The sequence below is a fragment of the Camelina sativa genome, chromosome 18 (assembly GCF_000633955.1).
Source record: "Camelina sativa cultivar DH55 chromosome 18, Cs, whole genome shotgun sequence".
Classification (NCBI taxonomy): domain Eukaryota; kingdom Viridiplantae; phylum Streptophyta; class Magnoliopsida; order Brassicales; family Brassicaceae; genus Camelina; species Camelina sativa.
This window is the reverse complement of record NC_025702.1, coordinates 15,708,148-15,721,890: the sequence shown is the minus strand read 5'-3', so window position 1 is coordinate 15,721,890 and position 13,743 is coordinate 15,708,148. Positions and strand designations below refer to the sequence as shown.

Below are 13,743 nucleotides of genomic sequence, written 5' to 3'. Positions count from 1 at the left end.
GTAGAGGCCAAAGAGAACAATGGCTTTGTGAGGAAGACAAAATCAAGGACATGAGATGAGACCACAACAACAAGAACACATCCTTTTGTCCCTGTGGCCTTTGCTTAGACCAGAAATCACCCAACCACACATTCACTTAAAATCTCATCATTGTCTCCAGTAATTATTATATTCTTCTAATTAGTTTTATATATAATGCTTTTAATGCATGTGTTTGTTTAGCTTTTGATTAGCATTTGATCTCCAACAACAGTTTCGGCGTGCGTATGTCTTATTGATACTCAACGAACTACCTAGATTTAGTTATTGCTAATAATGAGCAAAAATTCATAAGCTCAGTGACTAACTCAAACAAAATACAGTATATTATTAAAAATGAACATTTGTTGATTGTTCTAACTATTAAGAATTGTATCAAATTAGTTAACCGTTCTTATGTTTTCATACATCTTTCAATATCTTGACTTATTAGCAAAAAAATAACAACTGATCATTATCATAACAAACACATTCATGAGCTTAAAATTTGAACTCAGAACTAAAGACAAGTATAGCATAAATACTTAACTCCAAATTGATCTTTAAATCTTAATTTTAACCTGCGATTCTTGACTAATATTAAAAAATAATATAAAGATAACTCGAGTATAATGCCATTGAGCGTATTGTGGTTTATGCTTCTTCGTCAAGACTCATACACATAGCTAATGATTATCTCATGCAATGATCATCCCTTTTCTGCACTCTTTATTAGTCTCGAAACGTCTCTCTTCTTCTTACTCATCACTTAAAAAGAACAAAAACAAAAACACTTATCTTCTTCTTCAAGTGTATAGAATCATTGTGTTCTCAAAATTTCCGACCTTGATTAGAGTGAAACAAAAAACTAATAAAGGATCAATACAAATGATATCTCTTACAGAAGAAGGTAGTAGCAACAAGATCCTTGTGGCGATCTCTTTGGACCGTGACGAGAGCCAAAATGTTCTATCTTGGGCCATCAATGTTCTTGCTAAACCGAATGACACCATTGTTGCTCTTCATCTTCTTGGTTAATCTCTAAACCTAAATTTCTCTGTTTTTTTTTCTCTCTTCGGCAATTGATCATTTGACTAATTGAGAAACTATAATTGTTGCTGCATGTAGCTGGTGAAGAGCCGAGAAAGTTGCCGATGAAGAAGAAGAAGAGAACTCAGATTCGGCGTGCCAAAGCTCATGTTATCTCCATGCTTGCGGAGTTTGCTTACACTTGCTGCCAAAACCAGGTACTACTACTATACTTTCTTGGAAAAAAACTGACGCAAGATTATTTTAAAACCGGAATAAACCGGAAATTGTAGAGTTCTTCAATTAGAAACCAATTAGAAACCGATGCCACATGCACGAATTCTCTGGAGTCTGGACTGTATGCGTCGAAGCAGAGGAAAACGCCCCATATTTATACTGTTATTATAATATTGGCAATAAATTCCTGAAAAGTTACAATAACCACATTGACTAGGTGAATTTGGAAGCCAAGGTAGGGTTTAGCTCAAACATCGGAAGAGGACTTGTAGATGAAGTCAAGTCTATTTCTGCGCACTATCTTGTCCTTTCCCGACCAACCCCTCACGAATTCAGGTATAAACCGGAAATTACCCGATCCGGTTTACAAAATCCATAATCGAATTCCTAACCCATGTAATAAAACTCGTTTGTGTTTTCCAATCATTTTAAGGATATGGAATGACATCACAAGATATGTTTCCGACTTTGCTTTATCAAGTTGCTCTGTTATCTTAGTCGGAAATCAAAGAAAACCGCATAAAGACTGTTACTCCGAATCTGCGATTTCTCGAGGTTAGCTAGATCATATTAATATTTTTAGTTTGGTTCTAACATTTAGAGAATTCAACTAACAAATACGTATTTTTTTCTTACGATATAAAGAGTGAGAAGTATTCACCACGCAGTGTACTAAACGCTTTATCAAGAGATTCGCTTAGCTCTTCAGGCGATGATGCTTCAAGTTTCAACGGTTCAATGGTCTCTTCTAGCTTCACTTCGCCTTCAGAGAAACCAAAACATAAACCAATGTCACCCTACAGATTCATATCTTCTCTTATCATGAAATCTCCTCTGAGAATATTGAGAGGAAGCGAGACTAAGAGCAACCCTAAGCCTCAACCTCTAATGCAATGCTTCACTTACAACGAGATCTCTAAAGCCACAAATAATTTTCATCAAGGTGAATATTAAAAAAATTTGGATTAACCCAAGACGCCAATATTGAATAGTTTAATCTAAGTTTTAAAGTTAAATTGCAGAGAACATAGTAGGCATAGGTGGGTACTCTGAAGTGTACAGAGGAGATTTATGGGATGGAAGAAGAATAGCAGTGAAGAGATTAACAAAGGAGAGTGGTGACATGAACAAGGAGAAAGAGTTTCTTACAGAACTCGGCATCATCAGTCATGTATCTCATCCCAACACTGCTCTTCTCTTAGGTTGTTGTGTTGAGAGAGGTCTCTATCTTGTCTTCAGGTTCTCCGAGAATGGAACCTTGTACTCTGCATTGCACGGTAAATTATAACTTCAGATTACTTTCTCAAAACACTATTTTAAACATTAGATTGGTTTTGTAATTTATACTGCCAATATATCAAAACAGAGAAGGAAAGCGGATCCCTAGATTGGCCTATACGGTACAAAGTAGCGGTTGGAGTTGCTCGAGGGCTTCATTATCTTCACAAACGCTGCAACCACCGGATCATTCACCGCGATATCAAATCTTCTAATGTCTTACTTGGACCCGATTACGAACCGCAGGTGAGCTTTCTTGCCATGAAGGATCTCACATCCGGTCTATAAATCATAAATGTGTGACAATTTGATTTGATTTTTTACTGTGGTATATACAGATAACCGATTTTGGATTGGCGAGGTGGTTACCTAACAAATGGACTCACCATGCGGTTATACCGGTTGAAGGAACCTTCGGTTATCTAGCACCAGAGTCCTTAATGCAAGGAACGGTAGACGAGAAAACCGACATTTACGCGTTTGGCATTCTCCTTCTAGAGATCATAACCGGACGAAGACCGGTTAATCCCTCTCAGAAGCACATTCTCTTATGGGTATAATAAATTCTACTCATACCTACGAAAGGAAGCCCTCTAGTTGGCTTAGAAACTTCCTAGTTGAGGTTTTTAGATTCTTCTTATTTCTGATATATATGTAAGTCCTAATTAATGAACAGGCGAAACCGGCGCTGGAGACAGGTAACACAAGAGACTTGGTTGATCCAAAATTGCAAGATAAGTACGATGATCAACAGATGAACAGGCTTGTCCTTACAGCTTCGCATTGTGTTCAACAGTCGCCGATGTTACGACCAACCATGACTCAGGTTGGTTACATATATACCAATCGTAAAATTAAGAACCATGATGTCTAAGAACCGAATTCGAGTGGAATATTAATTTTGTGAAGTATTGACTAAAGGTGTTGGAGTTGCTAACAAATGGGAATGAGGCTGAGATTGCAAAGAGCTGGAGAATGCCTAAGGATATGACTAATGTCGATGATGATAATGATGAATGGGATGAGTATTCTATGATTTTCGGATATGATCTTCCTTTGGATTCTTCGTTTTGATATTTTTGTTTATATCTAATATATATCTACTGATTTCTTTTATTTAGATTTTTGTGTTTAAAATTCTTTTGTATCCTAGGAGATCTTTAACGTTTCATCCATTATGTATCAAATTCACAGCTAATAGAAATAAGTTACTTATAATCTTATATCATGGTTTTAACCAAATTAAAGACTGTTTTAGATAGTTTTCCGTTTAAAGATACAGAGCACATGATTTTTATACGAGACACAAAACTAAAGCATATATATAACAATCATGGTTCCAAGTTTTACTAATTAATGAAATCAATTAACAAACAGAGTTAGTCAAAACGAATCTCAACATCTTTCTTCTAGATTAAGTAAAAAAAATCATTGTATCCCATGTTATGTGTGTGTGTTGTGTGTATATAGATAGAATAAGATGCATGACTTTGTCGTAATCGTATAATTCATAGAAAAAAAAAGAAAAAAAAAAAAGCAGTAGAACCTTAATCCAATAAGAAAAGAAAGCAATAGTATGGATGGATGATGGATCTAAATGGTGACAGTTTTTGGTAGAATTTGTAATAACATATAATTCAACCCAAAAGAAAGAAAAGTAAGAAAGCAATAGTATGGATCTAAATGGTGACAGTTTTGTCGTGGGAAATTCATAATAGCATAGATAAAGGAAAAAACAATACATCAATTGAGAGTTTGAGACTAATTCAAATATTTTAGCGTTGAAGCTCAAAAAAACCAAAGAGTGTTGACTTTGTTTTTAAGTAAACTTAAGCCATGTTTTGTATGTTAATTCTTGTAGTTAAGAGTATTTTTGTTATGTTTTGCAGTGATATTAATCTATCTACTGAAAGATGGCCGGAACTGTTAAGATATGGATTAAGGGTGCAGAAGTGGACCACGGAGAACAGCCCTTGGGCCGGCGATGCACGTGGTTAGGGTGTGGTCGGACCCTCCACTTGGCTCCTGTTCGACTCCAGTCTATGTCGGACCCACTTTGGGCCACGCAGGTCCCTCTTTCATGGAGCCATTTAATAAATAATCATTTCTTCTTCTTTCTTCCCAATTTATTGGTTCAACTGTTAACAAGTTTTTTTTCCCTTTAAATGTGACACTGTGCCTCTCTGTTACCTCTTTTTGTGGGAGTGTACACGATTTAAAGATTGCTTTGTTTGACAAAAGAAAAAAAAGGGTTTCCAAAATCTCACGAGTCCATGACGATAAAGTTATGAAGTATAAGCATTTCGCCATAGAGCGTTTTGTGTCACTAATCACTGGTACTATTTTATTTTTTTGGGTCACAGCATTACAAGTTTATATCCAAGGTTTAATTTGTAACGTTCTTAAAAGATGATGAAAATACTACGTGTTTATTATGTAGATGTCATGTCATCCCCTCTACTAATATTTTCATGCGGTGTTTTTCTCTCACTTGTCCCGATTTTAGTATAACGTCCAATGGAATATATAGATTCACACACGAATTCTACGCGTTATCATGCAAACTTGTAAATGTATTCATAAAAGAAAATTTAAATAAAGAAAGAATATATTTCATACCAAAGAAGGTCTGTGTTTGAAAAAAAAAAGACTAAATTAAAAATCAGTTATTAGAAAAGAGAGTACTCCTTAATCATATGATTAGTACATAATAGACAATGAGTTTGGTTGAATTTACCAAACGAGCTTAATCCAATGTTAATTAGGGGAAATAGACCACACTAATCCAATTCATTCGTGACACTCAACATCGAACTTTTATTTTTTTGTTTAAATAAATCAAACTTTAGTTCTATGTATTGTCAAAACTTTGCTTTAATGCGCTATTATTAACGTTATTATGATTGTATATATGTGGCCCCAAAGCACTCGTAGCCACTATTTGCAAATCTCAAGCTTACCTTACAACAAAATATCCTGCCTAATCTGCCCCTTGCATCAAGGTGTCCGAACCCACTTGGACGGTAGAAGTCTCACTCAACTAAATATCGCAATACTTTGGATTGATCATGCGTAATGGGTTATATTTAGAATCTTATATTTATAATCTTTTCCTTTTTCTTTTGGCGTATCAATGTGAAGTGTCTGTATAAATACTTTTATATGGTTTTCATCAAAACAATAAATTGGTCATTAAAATTAAAAGATTAATAAAATTCGAAAAATATATAATTAAGTTTAGAAATATTATCTATATATACATTTTTGGAGACATTTATAAAATAAATCTTGAAGTTGGCATTTATTTACAGTCATACCATTAACATTAAATAATTAATTTAATAAATACAATTAACTTTACTAATACTTACTTTTGGTCACTGTACTAAGGTTATTTTACAAATTTATAAAGATTTTATTTCTTTATTTTATAAGGAGGTGAGTGAACATTTATTGTTTTTTAAAAACTTTAAAAACTGATTTGATAAAAAAATGATTTTTAGCCTCACATATTATATTTTACTTTCACGGATTTCGTATGATGAGTTTTTGCGGATTAAAATTTTTGAACATGTTGCATGATCTGCCTAGCATGGCGAGTTTGGACTATAAAACCAACGCTAAAACTATTAGTTTATTTCATATATCATACTTTGGAAAATTAACTTAACATACCATATAGGCCTATATACCTCTGTTTAATTATATAAAAAAAACTAAATATTTTAATATTTTATATTCTATCTAATAATAAATTTAATGTAATTAGGTTATAAACTGTATAAAACTTAAGAAGAAGAAAAAACATTCTAAAGAAAATTATAAATTAATTAGATAAAATTTAATTAATTGGGAATTTGAAAAATAAATAAATTAAAAATTATTATTTAAAATATATTAATTTATAATTTAGTCCACGGTGTATCACGGCTGAAAATCTAGTGTATATACACAAATTTATAGGTTTTTTAACATACTTTGTTATATCATATGTATACAAGTATTAGACTAGTAACCTAAGGTAAACTAACAAATTGATGCTTCAACAAAAAAATAAATTTAAACGTTTATTGATGTTTTTCGTACTATGATATTCTCTTCGTATTGATTTAATTGTCGTTCTAAGTTTGTTTTCTTGTTTTACAATACTTATCACTCACACTTTTCAATGTAAGTTTTATAAAAAAATTTTAATTATAGTCTTACGTCTAAGAATATATGGGAATTACTTTTTAAATTATGTTATTTGTAAGTTAAAAATAGTTAGCTTACTCAAGACAACCTAAAACAACAATTAAATAAATATAGAGAGAGTATTGACTTTTTGTAATGGTAGATTAATATAATTATGTAAACATCTTTAATGAAGAAAATAAACACTCAAGCTCTTGGTTTTTTAGCCTCCTTAAACGAATCTTACTTAGGTCCGAGATTGTTGTCTAAATGGCTATTGGCATGTTATTTATTAGAATTAATGATATAATACGAAGAAAGTGTCCATGCCAATAAAATCACCGATCACTAACGACAAATATATCACAGTTTCAAATTGACTTTGACCTTTATCTGACAATAATAATCACGTTCTTGCATAAAGGTGAGAGAGATCGAGATAAAGATTACTAAAAAGATTGGCTGTACAGAAACCCAAAAGGCAAAGTTTTTATGAAGTCTCGGACAAAACCCATTAATTGCAAGCTTCCTTCTTTTCCTCCGATCGATCTATTCCCGTAAAAAGCAACTGTTTTCACTTACTCTTGCGAAAGTTCCAGATATTTTTGGATCAAGAACTACCTTCAGGAATCAATAATTTTTCAGTAATACAACATGGTATGTTCAGAAGAAATAAAATGACTTACAAAACATATATATATATATATATATATTAACCACTTTATTTGGATAACCAAATAGTTCGTCATAACACATCCATATTTTGAAGGAAGAAAAAGAAAAAATCACATTTCTGATCTCTAACAAGTGCTTACCGTGCATGGGAGACAAAACTAAATTAGATTAATCAAAGAATAATAATTATTATTATTGTTTTATGAACACACTTGTGCAAGTTGTTGTACTGTGACCTAAAAATCTCCCATAATTCTCTATATTGAATATCATAGTTGTGTTTTTATGCCACGAAAACAATTAACAAGCCAAACTCCACCTAATCTCTTTCAAGATATTTTAGCGACAAGACAACATCAGCCAATCGAAATTATAATTACCAAATTATATGATTTTTTTTATAACATTTCTAAAGAAAAAAAAGCATACATATATATATCAAAGAAAAAAAAAAAGTTACAGCCTTACAGTGGCAGTGAGAGAGCGCGTAAAAAAAAGTAAACGGGTAAAAGAGATAAGATTGTTTGTCTACGGTAAGACTCACTATACTTATTATACATCTCCCAGTAATCGAACGGTGGAAGATGAGAGTTTTGACGTTGATTATTTTATCCACCGTAGACTTTTTGAATCAGAACGTTGGTACGACACCGTACTGCGCGGCGGCTGAAGCATAAACATGACTGAGAAAAACGTCGTCGTTCTCAGTCTCTGTTCTTTTAGCAAACCTGCCTTTGATCCTTGGTCGTGACTCTGCATAAGCTTTCCTCGAAGCGTAACGAATCGTCTTCTCAAATTTCCTGTTCTTTCTCTTCTCTCTGTACCTCAAAACCCTAGCTTCCCTATCCATAGAGCTCGTCTGATCACCACCAGTAGTAGTCGCCGCCGTCGAGGTAGTGATCGTGCTTCGGTTAAACGGGATAGAGATCTCAGAAACAGAGTTGTTGTTGGTGTTTCCGTCAGGGACTACACCGTATTCGAGTGAAGAAGTCGAAAGCAGAGAGCTTTGATCAGCAGGAACTACACCATAGCTCAATGATTGAGTTGGGTAAGTGAAAGAAGAGAGCTTTGATCTGCAGAAGTCTATATCGAAGCAATGATCATTGTTGTTAGTTAACAGAAGCGGCTCTGTTTTGGTCTGTACCGGAACAATACTATCTCCTCCGGACGGTTGGTGTTGATGATGATGATGACTCAACGAGTTCGGGAACTCGAAATCAATGAGACGGTCGAAGTCAGAGAACATAAAGTCGGAACCTTTCATGTTTTCAGTTCCGATTTCGATCTTAGCCGGTTCGTTGAAGTCGTTAGGAAGCAGCCACGGACATAAACCGAGATCATCGTTCATAACCGGAACAGAGCCGGTTAAATCTACGGTGGTCGAAGAGCCGAGGATGCCAAAAGTCGAAGTAGCAGAGATTTTTGTGACGGCGGAGTCGAAGAAAGACTCAACAGGGACACGTTCGTGGCGGCTAGCGAGTGGGTTAGCTGAGTGGATATCGGAATCACAGGTGACGCAGAGAGCTGCGGCGTCGGCTTTGCAAGTGACGGCGGCGGGAGCTTGTTCGCAGACTTCGCAAACCCACACGCGCTCGTGGCGGGTGAAGGAGTGGATTCTCGTGTCGCATGTTATGCATAAGAAAGCTGTGTCAACTCGGCAGAATACGGCGGCGGTTACTGATTTACAAGCGTCACAGGAACGCGCCGCCGCGCCCCAACCGCCGGAGATTGATTTGATGCTCTCTAAGCCGAATCCCATTAACTAACTCTTTTTTTTTCTTCTTCTTCTTCTTCTTGAATTCACAAAACTCTCTCTCTCTCTCTCTCTTTGAAGTTTGGGAAAACTAAAAGCTTGAGAATGAATGAGAGTTGGGTATTTGATTTGCTTAAGATGATCTGTCATGCCCAGTCGGACAGAGAAGACTCAGTTTGTTTTATCGAATTGTGATCTGACACGTGGAGATATTACATCCACATAAAATAAAATCGAGTTGCGGTATGGGTTTGTTTTTTATTTAAATTAGTTATTAATAATTTTTTTATTTAAATTAATTTCCTTCGTGATGGAGATATATGGGTTACGTAGAAAATAAAATTAGGCTGACAAGAAACCAGCTAAATATATAAATTAATTAGGCTGGAGTCTGAGTATCGTAATTTGTTTATTTTTATGTCGGAGAATCTTTATTTTAAAACTTTTTTTTTTGTTAATTAATTAACCCTAAAATTGGTATGAAATTTATCTATTTTGTTATGGATTAGTTATCTTTTGGTTAATAGTAGATGAAAAGTAACAACAATTTTTGTCTGATAATGTTTTCAATAATATATAAAAAAAGAAGTATAAACGTAAACCTTAAAAACATAAAACTAAACTAGTTGCATGTTACAAATGTATCGGATAAATGATTTTGACAAATAACAATTCAAGTAGTTTATCAGAAGGTCTTTACTTGTAATATTGCTAACTATGTTATTTAAGACATACATATGATTATATGTCGTGTTTTCAGTGTAAATTATAGCATCGGTTATCTTCATCCCAATTTATATTTCATACTTATATAGTTAGTTATTAATGACCATACAATTTTTTTTAGTCGAATGACCAAGTATATTCATACATTACAAATTTATTAACATATATGTATACTTTTTATTTTCCAGCGGATATGAATACTTTATCTTCTAAAAATTATAATTCCGTAGTTGTAGACTTTTTTTTTTTCTTTTTGGTTGTAGACTTTATTATATTGTATGTATCGTATTCGGGATGGGCCTTTTTGCGTGAGGGATATTCATAGATTTTAAATAAAATTAGAGAAAAAAGGACAGGATGGTCGGCATGATTTAGCAATCTTTATCTATATAGTTCGGCATGTAAGCAAATTTGATTTTTCTTTCTATTACAGAAACTTTGACTTCGAGAAATCACAACCTTAATATTTTGTTTTACGGTTTTAGTAATGAAGATTCGGTAATATATAGTCATTTATCAATTAAGCAAGGCACATTTTCTAGTGAGTTTTAAAATAACGTGTTCGAGATTCAATTCTCGTAAGAGATACCTAATATTTTTAAAATATCTTATACAATAATTTGTTTCGTCTTTTTTTTATCTCCCAAAAAAATAGTTACTGAAAAGAGAAATCATAATATTGTTAAAATGATACTTAATATGATGATATGCTCTTTAAGACTTTTATAATGTTTCTCTAATGATATGTGTTATTCTAAATTAACGGTCTAATTATTACAAAAGGAAGATGAAAGTAAACGCAACCGTTGGTACTTTGAGAAAGTAAAAAATAGGAATAAGTGACACACGACCAGCATTCCAGCATTCCAGCATTCCAGCATTCCAGCATTCCAGCATCCTATCCTTATCTATATCCGGATTGACAAAGCTGCTAGAACGCCGGGCGAGAGACAGTATAGTACACTCAGAGTCTCAGACGTAACATTATATATATATATATATAGAATAAACTTAATGCCATATATTTGTTTTTTTACGACAGTTCTGTCTATATTCAGGCAATGATATCTATCTTTATAACATATCTTCCCTTCCGACATGAGATCCACGCGAGAAAGGTTTGCTGTTTTGGGCACTACGTGCACTGTACTCTATTTTGACCCCATCTCAAGATTTTTTTATCGTCAGTTTTTAAATCTTACTGGTGGAATAAAGGTACTGTATATAAAAAAATCGAGTGTTATTACATGATTATATAATTACGTGATTTAGAAATGCCAACCTCATCTTGGCATCAGAACCATTAACATCGAATAGATTAAATTGTTGTCCCTAAACCCTTGATCCAAAAACGGCGTCATGTTTTGTGTGTCAACTCATGCAGAAAACGTCATTGTTTGCGTCAGCCATATATAGAATCATTGATCAACGTTAATTTTTAAATAATTTCTGTTTCGATAAACCGTTAGAGTTTAGACTATATATATATATATATATGATATATCCCTAAATTTTATGATGTTTTAACTAGTAATAAATAGTTATTTGCAAAACATACAAATACAATATATATACGTAATAGAGATCGTTGTTTTTTTTTGCTTTTGATAAAGAATATATTTACTTAAGTTATAGTAACATACAAACACAAGTTTAATTGACAAAACTAAAATATTCTTTGGAACTAGTAATGCTAACGACTAACGAGTTGTAAATGTAAATCACAAATGTTTTCTATACATCCATGATAATTCCATTTCAACGGATAGAAAATGTATAAAATAATCTACCGGCCCATTTGAATATCTGAAGAAAAAGTCTATCTGTGGATTGCAACTTCTCTAGAGATTAGTCAGGAAACTTCTATAAACTTAGAGATTTACTCTGAGTTAACAAAAAAAACAGAGCTTATATCCGAAAGGAAAAATGATGCCCTGTTTCTCTAGAATTATTAATTGTATGTACGTAAGTCTTAACAAATTAGTATCGGTTTCAAGAGATATGACAAGATGATGAGCATGCCACGTGATATGAGAAAGTGAACTGCCAAAATGGATCGACGAACAACGTATATAGATGTCTTTTCAATCTTCTATTTTATGCCCATTTTGCTATGAATGATTTGTTAGTTGCGAACTTTTGACTGTAACGTGGTCCGGCCAAAATAAATTTTATCCGCGCGCCGTCCATACTCTCAATTATTATAAAAAGTAAAAGCGAATTCTATACAATGGATGTAAAAACAAAAACTGATCAAAGACATTTTGTGTAGGAAACATTTTGAATGCAATTTTTCAATTGCGCATTAAATAACATCTTTCATATGTCTTTATGTATTAGTATATACTATATGTCATGTCTTGACTCTTGAGAAATACTATTCAATATTTTCATTATCCTACAATTGTAGGTGACCAACGACAACAAGGCTACAAGCTTAACATCTCCTAAAATATATATACGGTGACCTACAAGGCTACAAGCTTAATAGCTCCTAAAATAATATATACTGTTTAACATAATTCAAAAAATATTATCGTGGCATTGGTGTAACACACATGGATCACAAAACGTAGTTCATTTACACTTATCATCTAGTTATTTTGTTAAGCCAGGATCGAAATGCAGACAGCCAGACACTGTACATTGAACTTTGACCTAATCATTCACATCACGATCGATAGCATTGTTTAAGGGCAAGATTATTCGTGGGTTATTATAAGTGGGTTGTTAAATACTGTGTGATTTTTTTTATGAATTAATTGTGTATTGTTTTGAATATATGAACCTATGATCTTTTAGTTAAAATTTTATACTCCAATGGTAAGTTATAATTTTGGGTCTCTTATTTTTGAAAATATTGTTTTTTGAAATTTAAAATTTTTAAATAGAATAGAAGTAGTATAGAATATCAAGGATTACATTCATATGAGGAAAAAATCAATGTAATTTAGTATTCTACTACATAACATTTACAAGAAATTTACAACATATTGTAAAAGAAGAAAGAAAAAAAACTAAAATTGTTGATTCTGGTTAAGCATTCTCAATAATCCGGGTTTAGTATCTAGGAACACAAGTTAGGGTCAAAGATCAAGCCAAAGACCTTGCTGATAACATGTTTAGTATCCAGGAACACAAGTTAGGGTCAAAGATTAAGCATTCTCAAAGATCAAGCTAGACCATGAAAGCACCTTCCTTGTAAGATCAGTCCGAGGTTTCCACTAGCCGATACAGTACCCAGAAGAGTAATCAAGTCATGACAAATTTTCCCTTCACGACTCATTTCTTGAAACGCTCTTAATGAATCTAAATGGTGACTACTTGATGCACATCCATAGATAACAGAGTTCCAAGATGTGAGATCCCTTGTATCGGATATCGTCTTTAACAAATATCATTGAGTTGCACGAAACCAAGTCTCGATTTGTTGTTGTCTTGAACAACAACTTAGCCTGACTTGTTAAGCCACATTTACCATACATATCAATAGTGTTGTTTATTACCTCTAATGCTCTGGATTGCATCTCCCTGTGAACCATATAACCATGAACTGCTCTTCCCTCTCGTGACAAACATAAATCACCGCACATGGAAATTATTATAACCACAATGGCGATATCAGGCTGAATCTTATCCACTGATTGCATTTCCTTCAAAATACCAAATGCTTCTTGAAACATTCCATTTGCAGCTAACCCACTAAGGACTGAATTCGAAGAAATCACGTCCTTGCATAATAATTCCTCAAACACAGTTTCTGCAGCCTCGATGTCTCCACATTTTGAGTACATCGAAATGATTGAGTTGGCCACAGAGACATGTAACCTGATTTTCTAACAAACCCGTGGAAG

General features: G+C 33.5%; 2 protein-coding genes across 2 annotated transcripts; one reads left to right on the top strand and one right to left on the bottom strand.

Annotated features, from left to right (window-relative positions):
* Positions 802-3,761, top strand: LOC104761853 (probable receptor-like serine/threonine-protein kinase At5g57670). Its single transcript, XM_010484996.2, has 10 exons — positions 802-1,051; positions 1,147-1,265; positions 1,502-1,620; positions 1,718-1,830; positions 1,913-2,227; positions 2,307-2,561; positions 2,651-2,808; positions 2,901-3,116; positions 3,239-3,388; positions 3,484-3,761. The coding sequence occupies exons 1-10, from the start codon at positions 907-909 to the stop codon at positions 3,634-3,636; spliced, it is 1,743 nt and encodes a 580-aa protein (XP_010483298.2). The 5' UTR covers positions 802-906; the 3' UTR covers positions 3,637-3,761.
* On the bottom strand, positions 7,787-9,297 carry LOC104761851 (zinc finger protein CONSTANS-LIKE 5-like). The gene has a single exon (XM_010484994.2). The coding sequence runs from the start codon at positions 9,167-9,169 to the stop codon at positions 8,042-8,044; it is 1,128 nt and encodes a 375-aa protein (XP_010483296.1). The 5' UTR covers positions 9,170-9,297; the 3' UTR covers positions 7,787-8,041.

Bases quoted from the DNA above. Each gene is read 5' to 3' on its own strand.
- LOC104761853 (XM_010484996.2), top strand. From the start codon at position 907: ATGATATCTCTTACAGAAGAAGGTAGTAGCAACAAGATCCTTGTGGCG. The intron at 1,266-1,501 runs GTACTACTACTA...CACATTGACTAG, and splicing joins ACACTTGCTGCCAAAACCAG to GTGAATTTGGAAGCCAAGGT. The intron at 1,831-1,912 runs TTTCTCGAGGTT...AATACGTATTTT, and splicing joins CTGTTACTCCGAATCTGCGA to TTTCTTACGATATAAAGAGT.
- LOC104761851 (XM_010484994.2), bottom strand. From the start codon at position 9,169: ATGGGATTCGGCTTAGAGAGCATCAAATCAATCTCCGGCGGTTGGGGC.